General features: G+C 47.2%; 1 protein-coding gene across 1 annotated transcript in view; it reads right to left on the bottom strand.

The window, feature by feature from the left end:
- Window positions 1–1,170: 1,170 nt before the first annotated feature.
- LOC144480126 (heparan-alpha-glucosaminide N-acetyltransferase) overlaps window positions 1,171–24,509 on the bottom strand; it is a 189,123-nt gene continuing 165,784 nt past the window's right edge. The window contains exons 16-19 of the mRNA XM_078199272.1: window positions 23,324–23,401; window positions 11,279–11,349; window positions 7,137–7,249; window positions 1,171–1,537 (exon numbers count right to left, since the gene is read on the bottom strand). Coding sequence (XP_078055398.1) covers window positions 1,356–1,537; window positions 7,137–7,249; window positions 11,279–11,349; window positions 23,324–23,401 — 444 coding nt within the window. The 3' untranslated portion in view covers window positions 1,171–1,355. The remainder of the gene's footprint in view (window positions 1,538–7,136; window positions 7,250–11,278; window positions 11,350–23,323; window positions 23,402–24,509) is intronic.

The following is a 24,509-nucleotide window of genomic DNA, read 5'->3' as shown; positions in this document are numbered from 1 at the left end:
TGATAAGAAATCTATTTAGTTAGCGAGAGCAGTTGTCTGATTATAATTCACACAGCCTGTGTTGTTGGGTAGAGATCTCTGAAGGATCTTGCTGTACAGATTGTACTGGACACAGGGGATACAAATAAGGATGACTTGCATTTGAATAAGGAGAGAGAAGGAGATTAACAAGAAAATGCAGGATCTGATTTGATTTGATTTGATTTATTATTGTCACATGTACTGGAATACAGTGAAAAGTATTATTTCTTACGCGCTATACAGACAAAGCATACCGTTCATAGGGAAGGAAAGGAGGGAAGAAGCTGTTCTTGAGTCGGTTGATACGTGACCTCAGACTTTTGTATCTTTTTCCCGACAGAAGAAGGCGGAAGAGAGTATGTCTGGGGTGCGTGGGGTCCTTGATTAAGCTGGCTGCTTTTCCAAGGCAGCGGGAAGTGCAGACAGTGTCAATGGATGAAAAGTTGGTTCGAGTGATGGATTGGGCTGCATTCACAACCTTTTGTAGGGTTGTGCATCTTGGACAGAGCAGGAGCCATACCAAGCTGTGATACAACTGGAAAGAATGCGATGGTGCATCTGTAGAAGTTGGTAAGAGTTGTAGGGGACATACCAAATTTCCTTAGTCTCCTGAGAAAGAAGAAGCGTTGTTGGACTTTCTTAACTATAGTGTCGGCATGGAGGGATCAGGACAGGTTGTTGGTGATCTGGACACCTAAAAACCTGAAGCTCTCGACCATTTTTACTTCGTCCCCGTTGATGTAGACAGGGACATGTTCTCCACTACGCTTCCTGAAGCCGATGACAATCTCCTTCATTTTGTTGACATTGAGGGAGAGATTATTGTTGCCGCACCAGTTCACCAGATTCTCTATCTCATTCCTGTACTCTGAATCGTCATTGTCTGAGATCAAACCCACTACAGTGGTGTCATCAGCAAACTTGAAAACTGAGTTAGAGGGGAATTTGGCCACAGGGTGATAGTTGTATAAGGAGTATAGTAAGGGGCGGACACAGCCTTGGAGAGCACCAGTGTTGAGGATGATCGTGGATGAGGTGTTGTTGCCTATCCTTACTGACTGCAGCCTGTGGGTTAGGAAGTCTAGGATCCAGTTGCAGAGTGAAGAGCCAAGCCCCGGGCCATGAAGTTTGGAGATGAGTCTCGCAGGAATAATGGTATTAAAGGTTGAGCTGTAGTCTATGAATAGGAGTCTGATGTAGGTGTCTTTGTTATCTAGGTGCTCCAGGGTTGAGTGTAGGCCAGGGAGATGGTGTCTGCTGTGGACCTGTTGCAGCAATGGTTTTATTTTAATTACATACTCCAACACATTCCATTCACTTTTTCTTGAGAAGATTTAGATCTTTAAGAAGAATTTCTTTCGGTACAGCATGAATGCGATGAACACCCATATCGCTGTTCCCAGCAGGTCCTGGAAGAGGCGCTCAGCATGTGTGTTCATGTGTTTCATTTCCCAGCTGAATGGGAAATACCAGCCCAGTACAGAGTGTCCAACATACACAAAGATTGAGTTCATTCCTGTTCAATGACAGAGAACAATAAAGATTAGGACTGGTCTTCAATTGTCTCCATCGCCCTCACTTGATCACCCTTGCCACGCACATTCGACTGCTCTCCTGGTCTCCCTGCTCTACCACCAATGGCCAATTTTCAATACCAAACTCCTTCCCACATATCTTTGGGAAGATATACTCTTCCCAAACTATGTCCCCCCTTTAGTCTCCTCAATAAGAGACGCATCCTCTTTGGCCGTTGTTTCGGTCACCACCTCCCACATTTTCCTTTCCCTTCCTTACATTTTCTCTTTTCCTCAGCGCCTTTCCTTACTCAACCCTTGATGCTGATGGGAGAAGAGAGAGGCAGAAGGAGGGAGATTTCCCAGCTCCCAGCCCAAAGATTCTAACCCTCTCTCCTTCAGCCACCAGCGCAAGAGGGACAACACAATAAGTATTGCTTGTTGCAAGTTCAGGCTGTTCATGTTGCCTTGTCGTGTCTGTCCGCTTCCACCCACGCAGGGCCCTGTGCATCTGACCTTGCCGTCTAGTGTCTCAACTCAGCCGAGGGAGTGCGAATTCCCAGCAAACTAAGGTGGAGTTACAAACAAAAACCATGGAAGGCTGGGTACACAAGGTTGCCTGGTATGGAGGGGAGATCCTATGAGGAGAGGCTGAGGGATTTGGGATTGTTTTCGCTGGAAAGGCGGCGGCTAAGAGGGGATCTTATTGAAACATATAAGATGATTAGAGGTTTAGATAGGGTGGATAGTGATAGCCTTTTTCCTCTGATGGAGAAATCCAGCACGAGGGGGCATGGCTTTAAATTGAGGGGGGGTAGTTATAGAACCGATGTCAGGGGTAGGTTCTTTACCCAGAGGGTGGTGAGGGATTGGAATGCCCTGCCAGCATCAGTAGTAAATGCGCCTAGTTTGGGGGCGTTTAAGAGATCCGTAGATAGGTTCATGGACGAAAAGAAATTGGTTTAGGTTGGAGGGTCACAGTTTGTTTTTTTTAACTGGTCGGTGCAACATCGTGGGCCGAAGGGCCTGTTCTGCGCTGTAATGTTCTATGTTCTATGTTCTATTTGACACATTTGCCGGAATTTTACCGCCTTGCCCGTCCCGGAATCGGGACGGGTGAGGCTCGCAGAATGGCATTCTCTGTTGGCCTCGGGTGGGATCATACAAAGCTCGGGCGGGCGAGGCGGTAAAATTCCGACCATTGTTCCTGTGCCAGAGCGAGATCATAGAGTCATAGACTCATACAGTGCAAAAGAGGCCCTTTGGCCCATCACATCAGCACCAACACGTGTGAAACACCTGACCTCCCACCTAATCCCATTGACCAGCACTTGGCCCAAAGCCTTGAATGTTATGACGTGATAAGTGCTCATCCAGGATCTTTTTAAAGGTGAGGCAACCCGCCTCTATCACCCTCCCAGGCAGCGCATTCAAGACCATCACCACCCTCTGGGTAAAAAAGGTTTTGCCTCACATCCCTCCTAAACCTCTTGCCCCTCACCTTGAGTCCCCTCATGACTGACCCTTCAACTGAGGGGGAACAGCTGCTCCTTAGCTACTCTGAGATGCTACATCAAAGATATTTAATCTTAATATTATTCCTCTTATCTTTTCCTGCGCCCGTTAATAACTTTGCTCTTCCAATTTTTACCAGACTCCCCTGTAAATGGCACGACTGAATCAGCTTTAATAGCCATTTGTTCCAGGAAATCTGTGCGGAGAAAATAGCCTTCCAACCTCTCTCATTACACTCCTGGTACCAATCCAGAGCTTTTTCACCCTTATTACTGGAAATAAATTTTCACTATTTATTCTCTTCGAAACCTTCCTCATTTTAAACACCCTAAAAAAGAAAGTGAGTTAACTCTGAAGTATGTTAATAAACTGTTTCCTACAACTGTGCCTCATTGCCCTGTTTAAGCTGAACATTTACATCAATAAATAACACTTGATGATATCAGGACTGCAGCAGCCACATGCACTTCACTAGAACTGAGGCAGTGGACCAACTCAGTTCAAATGATTCATTTCCTAACTGCATTAGACAGAACGAAAATAGCCGCTTCAGAATCGTTCTCTTTCCTCATTAAACCTTCCATATTCCATCTGCTATCATTTAAACCAACTATAACTGGTTCCCTATCAGACCCTGGAGTGCGCTGAAGGCTCAGATGAGAAATATCGCTGGGCAGAGAAGCAACAACTTTCATTGCATTACACACTTTTACTTGCATTTTTTTTGACTGACTCCTTCACGGTGGCACAGTGGTCAGCACTGCTGCCTCACAGCGCCAGGGACCTGGGTTCGATTTCCGGCCTTGGGTCACTGTCTGTGCGGAGTCTGCACCTTCTCCCCGTGCCTGTGTGGGTTTCCTTCTGGGCGCTCCAGTTTCCTCCCACAGTCCGAAAGACGTACTGGTTAGGTATAGTGGCTGTGGTAAATTCTCCCTCAGTGCACCTGAATAGGCGCCAGAGTGTGGCGACTAGGGGATTTTCGCAGTAACTTCATTAAAGGAGATGTACGGGGCAAGCTTTTTACCCAGAGGGTGGTGGGTGCCTGGAACTCGCTGCTGGGGGAGGTATTGGAAGCAGATACAACAGTGACTTTTAAGGGGCGTCTTGACAAATACATGAATAGGATGGGAATAGAGGGATATGGTCCCCGGAAGGGTGGGGGGGTTTTAGTTCAGTTGGGCAGCATGGTCGGTGCAGGCTTGGAGGGCCGAAGGGCCTGTACCCTTCGCGTAATTTTCTTTGTTCTTATTGCAGTGTTAAAGATGTGCGGGTTAGGTGGATTGGCCATGCTAAATTGCCCCTTAGTATCAGGAGGGCTAGCTAGGGTAAATGCATGGGGTTATGGGGATAGGGCCTGGGTGGAATTGTGGTCGGTGGAGACTCGATGGGCCGAATAGCCTCCTTCTGCACTGTAGAGATGCTATGATTCTATGACTCATTGCAGTGTTAATGTAAACCAACTTGTGACACTAATAAATAAACTTTAAACTAATATTTCTCCAACTTCTGTTTCAACCGTGGCATTAATTAACCTGCCTTTTCCACACCAGCAACTTCTAACCTACTGATATCAATGGGTAGTTAGAAATTAGTAGTGAGACAGAAGGCAACTTGTAACCTGAACTATGTTTGAGCAGAATGAGATAGGCAGGACACTGATGGTGCAGCAGGTCTGTGACAGGTACAGCTTGCCTAGGCCTCCCTCTATCAGTAGTTGTGCTGAGTGTTTCAGTGTGTGTTTACTCTGTGATACAGAAATAGTGTGGCATTGCTCACAAAATCTGACTTCAGTTTACTTGTGGATATATCCTAAGTTCTAATGAAAGGTCATTCTGAAATGGTAACTGTTTCTCTCCTTATAACTGTTGCCTGACCTGCATTTCAGTTTTTATTTGTTTCAGATTTCCGAGCTTCCGCAGTTAAGTGTGAATTTACCCACTTCAGATGGAGAAACAGAGCGGCGGAGTATTATTCAAACAGTGATAGATCGGGAAATATTGATCTGCAAAGGTGCCGTAGTATGCAAATTACTGAAAGCATCCATGCTCGGACAGCAAGCAGTTAGGTAGGTGATGCACTATCAACCAAGCAAAGACTAGTTTGTATGCAAGAACAAATAGGCTTTTATTCGCAAAAGATTTGGAGCACACCCATGCTGATGAACTGGTCCGGCGACTGAGGCAGGGGGGTTGGGAGCAGTCACCTTCATACCTGGACCAGGGGGGAGGAGTCTCAGGCAGGGCCAGCAGGGGCATGCCCAGGTATGTCACACACACACACACACACACAGGCAATAAGCTTAACAGTGGTTTACCACAGTAGGCAAATGGTATGTTGGCCTTCGTTGCAAGAGGACTTGGGTACAGGAGCAAGGATGTCTTATTGCAGCTGTACAGGACCTTGGTGAGACCACACCTAGAGTGTTGCATGCAGTTTTGGTCTCTTTATCAAAGAAAGGATATATTTGCCATGGAGAGAATGCAGTGAAGTTTCACTAGATTGATTCTTGGGATGGCAGGATTGTCGTATGAGGAGAGATTGGGTTGTTTGGGCCTGTATTCACTGGAATTTAGAAAATGAGAGGGGGTCTAATTGCAATGTATAAAATTCTGACAGGGCAGGGCAGACGGGATGCAGAGATGTTGTTTCCTCGGGTGGGGGTGTGGGGGGGGGAGGTGTCTAGGTGTCTCAGGATATGGGGGGAGGCCATTTAGGACTGAGAGGTAGAGAGGTTTCTTCACTCAAAGGGTGGCGAATCCATGGAATTCTCTACCACAGAAAGCTGTGAAGGTCAAGTCACTGAACATATTTAAACAGGAAATAGATAGCTTTCTCAAAGGGCGAGATTTTCCGGTCATGCTCGCCCCAAGACTGGAAAATCCTGCCCGAGATCAACGGACCTTTGCATGGTCCTGCCCCGCTCGCTACGAAAATTTCACCCTTAATCCAGCAAAGGGTATGGGGAAAGTGCTGGAGTGTGACAATGAAATAGAGGATCAGTCACGATCACGTTGAATGGCGGGGCAGGCTCGAAGGGGCTGAATGGCCTACTCCTGCTCCTAATTTCTATCTTTCTATTTTGGCTTTGAAATGATCTCAAGCCTTAACTTTCCCTTCAATGTGGTGAACATAGATAAAGATGTCATTTTGTTCTGAGTCTCTCTAAACAAAATGCAATTGTGAAAAATGAGCTTTCGGAGCGCTACTCACCTGATGAAGGAGCAGCGCTCCGAAAGCTCGTGATTCCAAATAAACCTATTGGATGTTAACCTGGTGTTGTGAGACTTCTTACTGTGCCCACCCCAGTCCAACACCAGCATCTTCACATCATTGTGAAGAATGTTGGAGGTTCTTACTTCTTGGAGAGGTTTAGGATGTAGTATATGGCACATGGAGATGGGTCCTGTTACTTAGTTTTAAAGTTTATTTATTAGTGTCACAAGTAGGCTTACATTAACACTGCAGTTATTATTCATTCGTGGGACATGGGCGTCACTGGCTGGCCAGCATTTATTGCCCATCCCTAGATATCCTTGGAGGGCAGTTGAGAATCAACCACATTGCTGTGGCTCTGGAGTCACATGTAGGCCAGACCGGGTAAGGACGGCAGATTTCCTTCCCTAAAGGACATTAGTGAACCAGATGGGTTTTTCCAACAATCGACAATGATTTCATGGTCATCAGTAGATTCTTAATTCCAGATATTTTTTATTTAATTCAAATCCAACCATCTGCTGTGGCGGGATTCGAACACAGGTCCCCAGAACATTAGCTGAGTTTCTGGATTAATAGCCTAGCGATAATACCACAAAGCCATAGCCTCCCCTATGAAGTTACTGCGAAAATCCCCTAGTCACCTGTTTGGGTACACCGAGGGAGAATTTAGCATGGCCAATGCACCCTAACCAGCACGTCTTTCGGACTGTGGGAGGAAACTGGAGCACCCGGAGGAAACCCACGCAGACATGGGGAGAACGTGCAGACTCCGCACAGACAGTGACCCAAGCCGGGAATCGAACCCGGCTCTCTGGAGCTGTGAAGCAGCAGTGCTGACCACTGTGCCGTGTGTCGCCCCATCGTGCTTACCTGGGAAGATGAATGGCTCTCCACCCCACCACTCCCTCATATCGATAATGTAATACATCAGGCTCAGCAAAATGAACGAGAAACATCCCGTTGTGGTGATGAAGGACAGGGACCTAAAAAGCACAAATCATTAAACAGTATCCATTACAGAAGGTGGCCGCTCACCCTCTGTGAGAGCAAGACAGTTAATCCCACTCCCCACAACCCTTCGAATCCCCAGATAATTATCTGACTCCCTTACCTTACAAAACAACATAATGTTACGCACTTCACCAGCTGTACTGAAAATACTAAGGTCAGAATTCTCTGACCTCACCCGCGGCTGGGATTCCACTGCAGTGAATGAAGATTTGGCTGAGCGCCAAATTCTCCGATCTTGCTGGCAATGGTAGCAGGGCTTGTGTCCAGGGAATTCCAGCGTAAACCAGGGCTGACAACCATCATAGAAACCCTACAGTACAGAAAGAGGCCATTCGGCCCATCGAGTCTGCACCGACCACAATCCCACCCAGGCCCTACCCCCATATCCCTACATATTTTACCCGCTAATCCCTCTAATCTACGCATCCCAGGACACGAAGGGGCAATTTTAGCATGGCCAATCAACCTAACCCACACATCTTTGGACTGTGGGAGGAAACCGGAGCACCCGGAGGAAACCCACGCAGACACGAGGAGAATGTACAAACTCCACACAGACAGTGACCCAAGCCGGGAATCGAACCCAGGTCCCTGGAGCTGTGAAGCAGCAGTGCTAACCACGGTGCTACCGTGCTGCCATGTCAGTATAACTTGGGGATCTGGAATGTCTTAGAGGGTTCACCTGCGTGGAACTGTGATACACAAAGGAACTGGGGAAAGCATGGGCCTCCCTTTGAGATCAAAACCCTGGTTGCCCCAGAAGATCTCATGGGAGAAGAGAGTGATCGACAGATACCTGTCGTATAGCTATCCGGACAGCAAGGTTCGAGTTAGCCAAGGCTTTGATCAGTGTTGATGGCTTTGCAACCTAGATACCAGGGCATTAAGACCATCTAGACCTCTTCAGGTTCAATTGATCATTCACAAAATAAAGGAAATAGCCAAGGCTGTAGCTAACATGTTAACATCCGAATGTCTTATTATAGCCTGTTGCTGACTTTCCACACAACACTTTAATAGCAGGTCGCACTAGCCGCTGCAAGGAAGATGCATTTAAGTGACCAACCACCTCTCAAATATTAGATTTTAAAAACGGGCGGCATGGTGGCAAAGTGGTTAGCACTGCTGCCTCACAGCGCCAGGGACCCAGGTTCAATCCTGGCCTTGGGTCACTGTCTGTGCAAAGTTTGCACATTCTCCCTGCGTCTGCGTGGGTTTCCACCGAGTGCTCCAGTTTCCTCTCACAGTCCAAAGATGTGCTGGATAGGTGGATTGGCCATGATAAATTGACCCTAGTGTCAGGGGGATTAGCAGGATAAATATGTGGGGTCAAAAGAGAAAAGGCTGGAAAATCTCAGCAGGTCTGGCAGCATCTGTAAGGAGAGAAAAGAGTTGACGTTTCGAGTCCAGACGACCCCTTGTCAAAGGCTTTGACAAAGGGTCATCTGGACTCGAAATGTCAGCTGTTTTCACTCCTTACAGATGCTGCCAGACCTGCTGAGATTTTCCAGCCTTTTCTCTTTTGACCCCACATATTTATCCTGCATCCGCGGCAATTTGCTTTCATTAAATATGAGGGGTTACGGGAATGGGGCCTGGGTGGGATTGTGGTCGGTGCAGACTCGATGGGCTGAATGGCCTCCTTCTGCACTGTAGGGATTCTATGGTGGCTTTTTCATGACTTCAAATATGATATTTCTCCACGAGTTCACATCCTTGAATTGGACTTGAACACAAGCCACCCAACCCAGAAGAGAGAACAAGCTAAAGCCTTAAAATGTCTTTCATTCATACAAAAGTATCAGCCGTTCCGAAACAAGATAGCGTGATGAGATTTTCTCTGTGAATGAGGGCCAGGAGAATAATGAATCTCTCTTCCAATGGAAACCTGAGCCCTGCGTACCTACGTTTCCCTGTCAAGTTAAATGTACTCATTGTCATCCTCTATTCCTCCAATCATGAAGCAACCACTAATAAAAGTTGACACTGAAAGGAAATACATCGCTGCCTCTTTCTGTTGTCATGTTTTTCAGAAGGCAGATAATCAATAAACAATATAATATTGTATGCTTGCCAACAGATGGTAACGCACGCATAATAATTTGAATCAAGGAAGAGGACTGAATAAATGACAAAGATCAGAATTTTTTTTTTAAAAGGAGTGTCCAAGTCAATCGCTAATTTCTAAATCACTAATAGTCCCAATCAGTTGATATTGCTGCTTTCTCATTTCAGGCTTGTGAATTCTCCCAACAGTTGGGTCCATCAGATAAACGCCTTTACAGTGCTGCTTACAGGCCAGGAGGAAAGTTTTCCCCAGCAAGGGGAGGCGATGGCCTGGTTGTATTATCGCTACACCTTAATCCAGAAACTCGGCTAATGCTCTGGGGACCCGGGTTCGAATCCCGCCACGGCAGGTGGTGGAATTTGAATTCAATAAAAAATATCTGGAATTTACTGATGACCATGAAACCATTGTCGGAAAAACCCATCTGGTTCACTAATGCCCTTTAGGGAAGGAAATCTGCCGTCCTTACCGAGTCTGGCCTACATATGACTCCAGATCCATCTCAATGTGGTTGACTCTCAATTGTACTCGGGCAACTAGGGATGGGCAATAAATGCTGGCCCAGCCAGCGACGCCCATGTCCCACGAATGAATAAAAGTTAACCTCTTTGCCAGTCCTCAAGGTTTAGCCGTACACATTCACCCTCGCACCACCCCAACCCCCTAGTCCCATGCTCTGTTCCTGGCTGGTCATCCCTCCCTCCTTTCTGCTCCCAGTGGTGGGGGGCCTGGAGTCGCAGGTTTTCATGTCCGGCAGGCTTTATTTCTGGCTGCGCCTCACTCGCTAGCAAAATCTGTACATGCCTAGCCACCAAGCATCCTCTCCCTCTCCCTCCTCCCATCACTCGCTGAATAGAAATATTGGAGCAAAGGTGCGCAATAGTGAGAGCCATATTTCTAACTTAAGGCCCAAAGCAATGGACCCCATGCTCAGAGTTACAAGGCATAACCAATGGCACAACCATTGGTGGAAGGACCTTCAGGGAAAATGGCTGCTTCCAGGTGCAGGATCCTTTGGGAAGAAGACTTGTGTTAACTTCCTGTTGTAATTCATCAAATCAATTCAACTCAAAATAACCCAAAGGGAAAAAGCAGTTACTGGACTGGTTAGCAACTGTGTATTGCGACAGTTGAGCCCCGGTTGTTCCCGGTTAACGGGCATTAGTCTTTGGCTGGTTGAAGCCATTAGAGATGGGCAATAAATGCTGGCCTAGCCAGCGACATCCACATTCCACGAATGAATAAGACAACTGGACATAGCCTAAATTGGGCTTATAAATGCTTTCCGGCTGATCGCTGGTTGGTTTCTAGTTATTCCAAAGATGTGTGGGTTAGGTTGATTGGCCATGCTAAATTGCCCCTTAGTGTCAGGGGGACTAGAAGGCATGGGGTTATGGGGATAGGGCCTGGATGGGATTGTGGTCGGTGCAGATTCAATGGGCCAAAATGGCCTCCTTCTGCACTGTAGGATTCTATACTCTGGTTGATCCCAAGAAAAAGCCAAGTTATTCCGGTTAGGATCTAACCCGGTTGAAACTGCTCTTTTTCCTTCTGGGAAATCAGAGACTTCAATCGCATGTGACTTCCGACAGGCACAGGTGGTGGTGAAATGGCCTAGAGGAAAGCCAGTCTTTCCTTTTCCCTTTCTTTGATTAAGTGGCTATTTACCTCACTGCTGTTTGTGGGGTCACGTTGTTTGTAATTATGAAACTCCGGTCTACCCAAGGCCCAGCGATCACTACGCTGCGATTGTGTGAAGCACTTTGAGATATTTCCGAGCGGTGCGATCGGAAGTAATACGAAGGCAAGTCTTTCTTTCCTTAAGAGCCTGAAAAACCATATAAGTCACACTCTGACAGCCTCCAATTAAAGAATTCCCATTTGTGCCCTTCCAATGGAATGGCTCTTTCCGGCAGGTTGAAGCAATACTTACCAGAGGTTTTTATTGACGGGGATGAATCCTCCCTCTCTCTCACATTTTGTGAGGACAGCAGAAATAAACCCCTGTGGAAGAAGGAAAGACAGAGATTGGTCAATAAGAACTAAAAGGAAGTAAGTGTGTGAGCGGCTGGAATGAGAAAGAAGTGAGCAGATGTTGACAGCAATTTTTAACAATTCGTATTGATTAAACACAAAATATTGCATCGGGTTAACCACGCAAATAGCAGCTGGTTAAGAAAACAACAGAGGGGGTTGAAGTATAAAAGATAAAGCCAGACGACAAATTCAAATGCGCAAAGACAAGGTGGACGCAAGTTAAATGGGCAGAATGCACTTCCTCAGTAAAAAGGTTCAGCTACAGACATAGGGCGGAATCGTACCGGCACGTCATCTGACGTTCGTATGATCCCACCCAAGGCCAATGGAGAATGCCTTTCTCCGAGCCTCGCCCGCTCCCGGAATCGAGGCGGACGTGCCGATAAAATTCCGGCCCTAATGTATTCAAAAGGCAGCTGGATATAGCACTTGGGGCGAATGGGATCAAAGGTTATGGGGAGAAAGCAGGATTAGGCTATTGAGTTGGACGATCAGCCATGATCGTAATGAATGGCGGAGCAGTCTTGAAGAGTGAAATGGCTTCCTCCTGCTCCTATTTTCTATGTTTCTAATGGATTTGTGGAATAGACTTTGAGTGTTAAAGTGCAGGACTAAAACTTGGGATCCTTTTAAAAGAAAATGGTTTGCATTAATACAGCATCTCTGAACTTGCAGCCAACGAGGTACTTTTTGAAGTGTGGTCACTTGTTGCAATGCAGGAATTGCAATCTGCGCACAGCACGATCCCATAAACAGCAGTGTGAGAATGACCAAACCATCTGATTGCTTCTTCCCCCAGTGATGTTCTCTGGCCAGGACACTCGGGAAAAGATGTGCGGGCCAGGTTGATTGGCCATTCTAAATTGCCCCTTCGTGCCCTGGGATGCATTGGTTAGAGGGATTAGTGGGTAAATATGTAGGGATATGGAGATAGGGTCTGGGTGGGATTGTGGTCGGTGCAGACTCGATGGGCCGAATGGCCTCTTTCTGCACTGTAGGATTCTATGGTTCTAAAACTCCCCCATTCTTCTGCAGAATAGTGCCACGGGATTATTACCTCTCAGCTACGACAAGAAGGAAGCCTCAGGGTCGCTAAGGATGGATGAGGTAAGGAGAAGCACCTTCTCCAGCCAGCCAGTCCAATCTTGTGACTATCGCCATGGTGATTCGAGGGTTTACATGACGACTACAGAGTTTTGTACAGTTAGACCGCGCATGGATTCTGCCATCACAGGGTAAATGCAACTCAAATCTGGTGTGGGAACCTGACATTGGAAAAAAGTGGGATTTGTGAGTCTCAGTCTGTTTTACTATGACGCAATACAGCACAGAAAACCAGTGAAGCCCACCTCAGGCGCAACTCCCACCCAGAGGAAGTGGGACACTGGTACCTGTGGTGAGGGGGGCCCAGTTAGATAGTGAGCCCATCCATTTAGCCCATCCGGTGCACTGGGAGGGGTGGGGTGCAGTGTTCCCCTTCTCGCCCTGTGATTAGGTTGATTGGCCATGCTAAATTGCTGCTTAGTGTCAGGGCGACTAGTAGGGTAAATAGTTGGGGTTATGGGAATAAGGCTTGAGTGGGATTGTGGTCTGTGCAGACTCGATGGGCTGAATGGCCTCCTTCTGCACTGTAGGGTTCTATGATTCTAAAAGGCCAACAGGAGATCCACTGAGAGCTCCATTGCGAAGGGGGCTGATGATAAATATTTAACTCACTGTCGGAGGCCGAGGTCCCTGAAGTGGGCCACTTTTCCACACGTGGTTGATGAGACACACACGGTGAGATTAGACCTGTCTCCACCAAAGTTACATCCCAACTGAGGGTGCGGGAACCTAGCACATCCTGCTTCCGGCGAATATGGTGGCCATTCCAGTGGACTCCCCCATGATCTTTGGCTGGGATCCGTGGAAATAGTGGCTGATCTGATTTCCATGTTGGTTGGAAGCTAGACCAACATTAGACTCAGACTAGAAGATAACCTCAGACACTGTGCTGGTTTCTCCTGGGGAGTGATGTTTTCATATACCTTTAGCATACTGTTTATGGAATCAGAAAATCCCTACAGTTGCAGAAGGAGGCCAGTCGGCCCATTGAGCCTACACCGACCACAATCCCACCCTATCCACATAACCCCATGTATTTACCCCGCTAATCCCCCTGATACTAAGGGGAAACTTAGCATGGCCAATCAACCTAACACGCACATCTTTGGAGTGTGGGCGGAAACCGGAGCACCCGGAGGAAACCCACGCAGACACGGTGAGAACATGCAAACTCCACACAGACAGTGACCCGAGACTGGAATTGAACCTGTGTCCCTGGCACTGTGAGGCAGCAGTGCTAATCATTGTGCCACCGTGCCGCCCCTAGTTGTAGGACAAGATTTACAAGTAACCATCAGCGGTTAACTATGAGCAGGTCCTCCTACTTTTCAATTCTGCCTATTTTTTCCCTTTAACTTCCAAAACTTGGGGCGGCGTGGTGGCACAGTGGTTTAGCACTGCTGCCTCACAGAGCCAGGGACCTGGGTTCGATTCCTGGCTTGGGTGACTGTGTGGAATTTGCACGTTCTCTCCGTATCTGCGTGGGTTTCCTCCAGGTGCTCCGGTTTCTTCCCACAGTCCAAAGATGTGCGGGTTAGGTGGATTGGCCATGAAAAATTGCCCCTTAGTTTCTGGGGGACTAGCTGGGGTAAAAGCATGGGGTTACGGGGTGGTGAACCTGTGGAATTCCCTGCCACAGAGGGCTGTGGAGACTCGATGGGCCAAATGGCCTTCTTCTGCACTGTAGGATTCTATGGTTCTCTGATTCAAAATGTGACTGGGGTTCCAGTGTTCAAATTGCTTTTGCAACAGAATGGGGCAGCAGTGGACCTGGACAATGTGAGCTTTTACATAGATGCAAACATCAATAATGTGGTCCACTTCCTTCTTGCAGGAGTTTCAAATCTTCATTCACTCCAGTTTAGAAAAAAATCTTCAATCCAAGGTTGGACTATTTGCCGATGAAGCAACCATACCTCCAGGGCAGAGGGGCAATTTCACGACATGAGTGACATTGTTTCACTGGGTGTTTCCAAACAGTTAAAACACTCCCAACAACTTCAAAGGGAGGACAATTCCCCCATTGAAAATTGATCTTCATTGGTATTGATCTGTAAGTAACCACTCCACCTATAAGTGAGTTATATTGCACCAGCTAGTCTTAAAGCCAGTCTACACACTAATCTAATGAAATGAGCAGCTTTTATGAGATTGTACAAGATCTAAACAATTGTACGGGCGGACATCCACTTAGCGATCCTGCTGGATACCTAGTTCAAATTTCCGCCATTTATATAGAACACACAGAGCGGAAACTGGCCATTCATCCCATCCAGCCCATGTTGCTATCCTCCACTCAATCCTCCCCCTCATCTGTCCTCACTTAACTCAATCAGTAGATAATTTAATGTCCATTCTCCCATGCCCCAGAAACTCAGGAACACTGGAGTTCCTCTCACATGTACAGCAAGCCATGGATCAAACTCAACACTTGAGATGACCCAGGGCAACACTTCATTCATCGTCACTCAAAGGGTGGTGAATCTGTGAAATTCTCTATCGCAGAGGGCTGTGGAACCCAAGTCACTGAATGTATTCAAGAACGAGATGGATAAATTTTTAGGCTTTAATGGCATCAAGAGGCATTTTATTTACTTACTAGTGTCACAAGTAGCTTACATTAGTAGTGAAGTTACTGTGAAAATCCCTTAGTCGCCACACTCCGGCACCTGTTCGGGTACATTGAGGGAGAATTTAGCATGGCCAATGCACATAACCAGCACGTCTTTCGGACTGTGGGATGAAACCGGAGCACCCAGAGGAAGCCCACGCAGAAACCAGGAGAACATGCAAACTCCACACAGACAGTGACCCAAGCTGGGAATGAAACCTGGGTCCCTGGCTCTGTGAGGCAGCAGTGCTAACCGCTGTGCCACCACCTGGCTAAAATCAATCATCTGATCAAGTCCAAGATGCTTGATTGGGGTGGCACAGTGGCACAGTGGTTAGCACTGCTGCCTCACAGCGCCAGGGACCTGGGTTCGATTCCCGGCTTGGGTCACTGCCTGTGTGGAGTTAGCACTTTCTCCCCGTGTCTGCGTGGGTTTCCTCCGGGGGCTCCGGTTTCTCCCCACATTCCAAAGATGTGCGGGTTAGGTGGATTGGCCATGAAAATTGTCCCTTAGTGTCAGGGGGACTAGCTAGGGTAAACGCATGGGGTTATGGCGATAGGGCCTGGGTGGGATTGTGGTCAGCACAGACCTGATGGGCCAAATGGCCTCCTTCTGCACTGTAGGACTCTATGATTCTATGCCTCATCTTGTCAGCTTGGATTTTGTTTGTCTCCCCTGTGGGGACGTTGAATGGGATTCAATTGGAATTTGAATTTGGTTTTTGGAGCAAGCAAGGAGATGGATTTGGATTTGCCCGGTCCACTCCGAGTACTGGCTTTGTAACTTTAAGTAAAAAATTTTTTTAATGGATGTCCTTATGTGTAAAGTGGCTGCTGTGTTTGCTTGTGTAACAGCCACTGAGCTTCAGGCTAATTCTCCATGGGAAAAGTGCTTTGGTGACATTTCCGAGACCCATGCAAAAGTGAGTGTTACCCCGGCCGAACCAAGCAGATATAGAAACAAAGCAAGGAACTGCAAAATAACATCAGAATGGCTGGGTTTCAAATGAAGACGGGTTAATCAGAAAATCATGGCAAAACCTAACAATTAACATGTGAGTGATGTCAACGACCTCGTCTAATTGATTACGTCGAATCAATTATAGATTTCTCATCTTTTTTTCAAAGAATAAATCGCGTCAGCTGGTTAAAGTGCCATCTGTCAAGTTTTCATTCACGTAGCCTGCTCCTGTCACTCAATGCCATCCAACAAAATTAAGTTTGATCCTTTCCTTGCGCTGACAGTTTATGTTAGTGACAAAACTGGGCAGCTGGTGAATTGTAGCAATAATGGGACGTCAAGCTATATTTCACTGGGCTAAGGATTAGGGAGCGGGTGTTGATGGATTAGCATAAACCATATTCCATAATGAAACCTTCAGTCAAAGAATTATTTGTTGACCGTTTTAATTCATGCGAATTAGTCAGTAACATTCGCTTGATGTAACACTTCATCAAATTCCTCCGACACATTTTAAGGCATTTCAAATATCAAAGTGCAGCAACTTGTTACCAAATAGCAAAATCCCACAAAACAACAAGATGGATGGAGTATAAAGTTTAAAGTTTATTGATTAGTGTCACGAGTAGGCTTACGTTAACACTGCAGTGAAGTTGCTGTGAAACCCCCCCCTAGTCGCCACACTCCGGCGCCTGTTCGGGTACACTGAGGGGGAATTTAGCACGGCCAATGCACCCTAACCAGCGCGTCTTTCAGGCCGTGGGAGAAAACCGGAGCACCCGGAGGAAACCCACGCAGACACGGGGAGAATGTGCAGAGGACAGTTGAGAGTCAACTGTGGCTCTGGAGTCACATGTAGGCCAGACCAGGTAAGGACGGCAGATTTCCTTCCTTAAAGGACATTAGTGAACCAGATGGGTTTTTCCGACAATCAACAATGGTTTCATGGCCATCAGTAGATTCTTAATTCCAGATTTTTTTTATTGAATTCAAATTTCAGCAGCTGCCGTGGCGGGATTCGAACCCGGGTCCCCAGAACATGAAGTGAGTTTCTAAATTAATAGTCTAGCGATAATACCACGATTAGGTTGCAGATTAGCCACAATCTCATTGATTGGTTAAGGGCAGAAGGCCATAAAACCAACAAGCAAAAGTAGGCCATTCAGCCCATTGAGTTCGCTCCGCCATTCAATGAGATCATGGCTGATCTGATGTGATAATCCTCAACTCTACTTTCTCACCTTATCCCCATAACCCTTTATTCCCTTATTGATTGGAAAGGTCTATCTCATAGAATCCCTACAGTGCAGAAGGAGGCCATTCGGCCCATTATGTCTGCACTGACTCAGCCTCTCACCTCGACCCAGACACCCTCCACCTCATCCCCGTAACCCCTAATCCCCCTAACCTACACAACTTGAGACACTAAGGGGCAACACAACGTGGCCAATCCACCAACCTGCACACTTTGGGGCGTGTGGGAGGAAACCGGAGCACCCGGAGGAAACCCACGCAGACACGGGGAGAATGTGCAAACACCACACAGACCGATGGGCCGAATGGCCTCCTTCTGCACTGTCGGGATTCGATGATTCTATGGCCTGGTCGGTTTTTTCCCAGCATTTTCTGTCTCTGCCACTAGTGTCTCCTTTTGGAAGTAAGGCGTTTGTATTGCTGCTTCCCTGAGCTCTGACTGTTTGAGGCCTTCACTTGTTGCAGCCGGTCTCCATCCTGACTCCTATCTGCTGGCTGCAGAGCCACTGAAGCAGAAGTGGTAAAATGAATGACAATTGTGTTGATTCTCTCTCATGGCTCAGCACACACGGTACAAATGTGTCCCGACATGGTGGAAACTGAGGCTCCTTAGGCACTTACCTCATCAGCCAATTATAAGGAGGCAGCATGCTCTATATGAAATGGGATGGAGTGGATCGCTAATTTCTCTGGACAAACCGCATTTAGGAAGGGGTTTAATGTTCCAGGGGAAAAAAAAATGGAATTAGTCGACTGGAAACATGAAGCGGAAACATTGGAAACATGCCACAGAATGCTGTCTTGCGGCTAGCTTCTGCGAACACACGCTCCTCACCTCAGCGAAGAAGCTGAAATGTGGCAGCTGGTTTGTGTGCCAGTTCACACAAAGACCGCTTAGCATTGACACCGAACTGGTAAAATGTCCCGTTCCCTCGGGCATGGACCCTTTGCTTGGTTGAAGAGAGGGAAATAAATCAGCGTGAAATGCAAGAGAAAGGGGACAAGATCTTTTGGAATATAGAAATGTGCAGTCCTTTCCGTCACATTTACCCAAACCAAAAGCTGATGAGATGTTGGTGGAGGTTTTACCTGACGATATATGCTGATAGTACAGAGCAGAGGAACTTCTACATTAGTAGAATATCATTAAAGTCCTCCGTCACCACAGGTGCATCTAAATGTAAACGACATTAAGAACCAAAGAACAAAGAACAGTACAGCACAGGAAACAGGCCCTTCGGCCCTCCAAGCCTGTGCCGCTCCTTGGTCCAACTAGACCAATCGTTTGTATCCCTCCATTCCCAGGCTGCTCATGTGACTATCCAGGTAAGTCTTAAACGATGTCAGCATGCCTGCCTCCACCACCCTACTTGGCAGCGCATTCCAGGCCCCCACCACCCTCTGTGTAAAAAACGTCCCTCTGATATCTGAGTTATACTTCGCCCCTCTCACCTTGAGCCCGTGACCCCTCATGATCGTCACCTCCGACCTGGGAAAAAGCTTCCCACTGTTCACCCTATCTATACCCTTCCTAATCTTGTACACCTCTATTAGATCTCCCCTCATTCTCCGTTTTTCCAGGGAGAACAACCCCAGTTTACCCAATCTCTCCTCATAGCTAAGACCCTCCATACCAGGCAACATCCTGGTAAACCTTCTCTGCACTCTCTCTAACGCCTCCACGTCCTTCTGGTAGTGCGGCGACCAGAACTGGACACAGTACTCCAAATGTGGCCTAACCAGCGTTCTATACAGCTGCATCATCAGACTCCAGCTTTTATACTCTATACCCCGTCCTATAAAGGCAAGCATACCATATGCCTTCTTCACCACCTTCTCCACCTGTGTTGCCACCTTCAAGGATTTGTGGACTTGCACACCTAGGTCCCTCTGTGTTTCTTGGATTCTACAAACCTTTTGGCTAAGATTAAAAGTGGGAATTTATGGCCTCACTCATCCCGAAACCATAAAACCCCTCCCAAGGTCAACAGACCTTCCTATGCTCCGCCCCTCGCCCGCACCGATTCCCGTGGCAGACAAGGCGGTAAAATTTTGGCCAAAGTGTCAGAACAAGCCCAAGATGGGGTGCAACATCTTATCTTCTCAGCTTGGATCTTGTTTGTCTCTCTTATGGGGGCCTTGAATGGGATTCAATTGGATTTTGAATTTGGCATTTTGGAGTGAGCAAGGAATGGATTCAGATTTGCCCGGTCTACTTTGAGCATTGGCTGTGTGACTTTAAGAACAGAGTAAAAATCTGCAGTTGGGAGTCTAGGCCTCCTTGAGCCACCTTCTAAACATGTGTTTCTGAGGGTAATAAATTCTGACATGACACAATTATGGGCGGCACGGTGGCACAGTGGTTAGCACTGCTGCCTCACAACGCCAGGGACCCAGTTTCGATTCCCGGCTTGGGTCACTGTCTGTGCGGAGTTTGCACCCTCTCCCCGTGTCTGTGTGGGTTTCCTCCGGGTGCCCCAGTTTCCCCCCACAGTCCAAAAGACATGCTGGTTAGGTGCATTGTCCGTGCTAAATTCTCCCTCAGTGTCCCCGAACAGGCGCTGGAGTGAGGCGACTAGGGGATTTTCGTAGTAACCTCATTGCAGTGTAAGCCTACTTACACAGGAAACCCACGCAGACACGGGGAGAACATGCAGACTCCGCACAGACAGTGGCCCAAGCCAGGAATCAAACCCGGGTCCCTGGCGCTGTGAGGCAGCAGTGCTAACCACGGTGCCACCATGTCACCCTGCTGTGACTCTGGCATGTAGGCCAGACCAGGTGAGGATCCTTAAAGGACATTAGTGAACCAGGTGAGTTTTTCTGACAATCAACAATGGGTTCACGGTCATCAGTAGATTCTTAATTCCAGATTTTTAAAAAATTGAATTCAAATTTCACCATCTGCTGTGCCGGGATTCGAACCCAAGTCTCCAGAACATGAGCTGGGTTTCTGGATTAATAGTCTGGCGAAAATACCACTAGGCCTCCATCATTGTGCTTTCAGCCGTCTGAACTTTCAGCCCTTGAATCCCCTCTTTAAAACATTCATATTGTAAGATATTTTAAGTCGATGTTGAAATAGTCTTTTCTGTCTAAATTCAAACAATATTATGAGAGAACTGGGTGTTATAGTGTGTGATAGGACACAAGTGTAGCATTTGCGTTGAAACGCATCTCCAGACTTCCCATTTCAATGGTTAACTGGGTGGCAGACTGTTTATAGAAAATTATCCATTCTCCGGAACCTAGGTTTAGAAATGATCAGCTTGAGAGCCGGCGTCGCAGCGAATTGATTGCACCCTTGTGGGTCCAGTAATCTAGTGGACAAAAAGTAATGAATTTTTTTCCGAGTGTGCCATCGGATGTACACTTCTTTGTAAGTACCACTGAGACAGCACAATTTTCAATGAATCTCAGATGGATTCAATGCACCAGTTAAAACGTCCTGTACAAAGGTAGGGAATGCACCAGGGGAAGGTCATAAGTCATTACATCATCGCTTTCTGACAACTGGAATCATCAATTTAAGGCAGCGGATCTCAACCGGCCAGCCCCATTACATTTCGGAACACGGAAGCTATTGAAAATATTGCCTCTGCTCGTGAATTGGACAGGGATAAGTAGAGGAAGGGCTTCCTTTTTTTTTCAAAATGCATCCTTGTCCATACGATTAATCCAAAGTTGTGGAACTCTCTGCAACTTGTAGGGGCTTACAGTGGTTAACAGTGGATGTGGGGGCGGTGAGGGGGGGGGGAGGGTGGTCTATATTGTCAGAAAGCACGACAGGTTTTCATTTAGCAGACAATAGGGTACCAGTTAATGCCAAGAATGTGGGTCAAAAGTCTGCTACAGTACGCAATCTAAGCTATCACTGTGGTTTGGTGTTGAAAGTGCACTATATTGCCAAAAGCTATAAAGCCATAAGATCTTAAGATATAGGAACAGAATTAGGCCATTCAGCCCAACGGGGTCTGCTTCACCATTCAATCATGGCTGATAAGCTTCTCAACCCCATTCTCCTGCCTTTACCCCATAACGTTTGATTCCCCTTACTGAGCAAGAACCTATCTATCTTTTGTCTTAACTATCCTCAATGATCTGGCCTCCACAGCCTTCTGCGGCAATGAATTCCATAGATTCACTACTCTCTGGTTGAAGAAATTTCTCCTCACCTCGGTTCTAAAGTGTCGTCCCTTTACTCTGAGGCTGTGCCCTGAAATCCTAGTCATCTCCTACCAATGGAAACATCTTCCCCACGTCCACTCTATCCAGGCCTTCCAGTATTCTGTAAGTATCAATGAGATTCCCCCCTCATCCTTCTAAACTCCACCGAGAACAGACCCAGAGTCCTCAATGGCTTCTCATCTCTTCTTTTCTTTAAATGAAATCATAGAATAGAATCCCTACACTTATAGAAGGAGGCCATTCGGCCCATCGAGTCTGTACTGACCACAATCCCAACCAGGCCCTATTCCTGGAACCCCACACATTTACCTTGCTAATCCCCCTTACACGACGGCAATCCCCCTTACACGAGGACCGACCTAACCCGCGCACATCTTTGGACAGAAATACCAAACCACGGCCCTGTTTTGGTAAGAGAGCCTGCAGTGCTGTTCAAAGACGGGGCAGAAGAATTAGGAGCAGGAGTATGACTATTCAGTCCCTCGAGTCCGCTTTGTCATTTAGTACAATCGTCCTTCTATCTCAACTCCACCTTCCTGTCTGCTCCTCTGATTCCCTGAAAGATTGTAATAATCTCGCTGAGGCCAGCCTCCTGTCACCTTTGTTCACTGGGCGAATAAAGCTTCATTGCTGCAGAGTTCTACTGACAATCCCCCGTGACCGTCATAGCAGAGATCAAAAGCCAATTGATTTTGGTCTCAGGGTGGGTGGGAGAGTGATGGGGTAGGCATCTGCCCTATTGTTCATGTGCCACTGCCCAGCAGGGGGGGCACATAACATGCGGCTGAGGTCACAGCTGTCAACAGTTGGGCAAACGGAGAATGCCCAAGAGGGCAAAGTCAAAAAAACTGAGACTTTGAGGCAACAGAGGTTAGAAACACAGACTGGCAAAGCCATGTCGTGGTTTCCAACACAAATTTGAGGATAGTAAATTTTGAGACTGTACGTCGGACAATGGGAGACATTCCATTGCTCCCTCAGCTTTCTCCTTGTCCTTTTAACGTCCTTTCTTTCTCGCTATTTCTCTCCTTCTCTGAGTATTTTCCCTCCGCGTCTGTTGTTGTCCACGAATAAGTATTTCACCAGATTCAGCAATTAGTACTTGCAGGTCGAATCCACGGCTCCAAGTGGCGAAACCGCGATTCTGGAGACTTTGGAGAGACGTTGGAAAGCCCATGTTGATTCTGCCTCCACTTCCCTTTCCACTCACATTCAATTAGTTGCCAAGAAAGTTCGCTGACCTTTGTTACTGAACCCACACTGCAGAATATGAGTAATGCTGCAGTTAACGCGCTCACATCAAATTCTTTTCTCTGACATCTTAACAACCTCATTAACCCGTTTATTCCAAATGGATTCATTTGTGAATTGTGAAAACCGCCGCACACACTGCTTCCTTCGGCTGTATCGACAACTTCGGCTACCTCCATGATTAAAAGGTAAAGTTAAAGTTTATTTATTTGTCACAAGTAAGGCTTACATTAACACTGGAATGAAGTTACTGTGAAAATCCCCTAGTCGCCACACTCCGGCACCTGTTCGGGTACACTGAGGGAGAATTTAGCACGGCCAATGCACCCTAACCAGCACGTCTTTCAGAATGTGGGAGGAAGTCGGAACACCTGGAGGAAACACACACGCAGACACAGGTAGAACGTGCAGACTCCACACAGACAGTGACCCGAGCCGGCAATCGAACCCAGGTCCCTGGCGCTGTGAGGCAGCTGTGCTAACCACTGTGCCACCTTTGAAAACCATTGCTGGCACCAAAACAGCTCAAATGTCACACATATCTTACTGTGGTTGTGGTTAATTTGACTCACCAGTATAACAGCCCAAATGAGGAAGCGCTTTAGGATGCTGAGGTTGTTGGGACGATAGATAAGAACGATCTTTCCAGCCTGCAAAGAAATGAAAAAGAAAGAGGTCAGAGGTGGTATTGAGCAGAAGGTTTTTTGGGCAGGTTGGGGGGTCAGTGGGAGGGCACTGGGTGGTCCTACACTGTCACTTAGCCTCCAAGACTAGACTTCAATACCAGCTAGACTGAAAGCCTGCAACTTTTTTTTTTATTCATTTGTGGGACATGGGCATCGCTGGCTGGCCAACATTTATTGCCCATCCCTAGTTGCCCAAGCACAGTGGAGATTCAACCACATTGCTCTAGCTCTGGAGTCACATGTAGGCCAGACCAGGTAAGGACGGCAGATTTCCTTCCCTAAAGGACATCTAGGGTGGCACATTGGCACTAGGGCGGCACGGTGGCACGGTGGTTAGCACTGCTGCCTCACAGCGCCAGGGACCTGGGTTCAATTCCGGCCTCGTGTGACTGTCTGCGTGGAGTTTGCACGTTCTCCCCGTGTCTGCGTGGGTTTCCTCCGGGTGCTCCAGTTTCCTCCCACAGTCTAAGGATGTGTGGGTTAGGTTGATTGGTCATGCTAAATTAACCCTAGTGTCAGGGGGATTAGCAGGGTAAATATGAGGGGTTACAGGAATAGGGCCTGGGTGGGATTGTGGTCAGTGCAGACTCGATGGGCCGAATGGCCTCCTTCTGCACTGTAGGGATTCTATGATTCTAGTGAACCAGATGGGTTTTTCTGACAATCGACAATGATTTCATGGTCATCACTAGATTCTTCATTTCAGATTTTTTTATTGAACTCAAGTTCCACTATCTGCCGTGGTGGGATTCGAACCTGGGTCCCCAGAACATTAGCTGAGTTTCTGAATTCATAGTCTGGCAATAACACCACTAGGCCATTGCCTTCCCAAAACTCTCAGAGAAACACTGTGTGTTTGAACTGTGACAATCAGCACCAGCCTCCATCTAGTCTGGGAATTTGAATGTTTCTACCCTGATGGATGACTAGTAGGTGGAAAAATTCCACTGCTCAGATTCTGGTTCAAATCCATCCCGGACTAGTGGGATGGAGCTGCCTCGGTCCAATGACTGTTTAGTGTCCAAATTGAAACCAATTTGGCAGTACACAATCAGTGGGCACAAGTCCTGAA

This window comes from Mustelus asterias, chromosome 28, assembly GCF_964213995.1.
Source record: "Mustelus asterias chromosome 28, sMusAst1.hap1.1, whole genome shotgun sequence".
Classification (NCBI taxonomy): Eukaryota; Metazoa; Chordata; class Chondrichthyes; order Carcharhiniformes; family Triakidae; genus Mustelus; species Mustelus asterias.
This window is presented reverse-complemented; position numbering and strand designations above follow the sequence as displayed.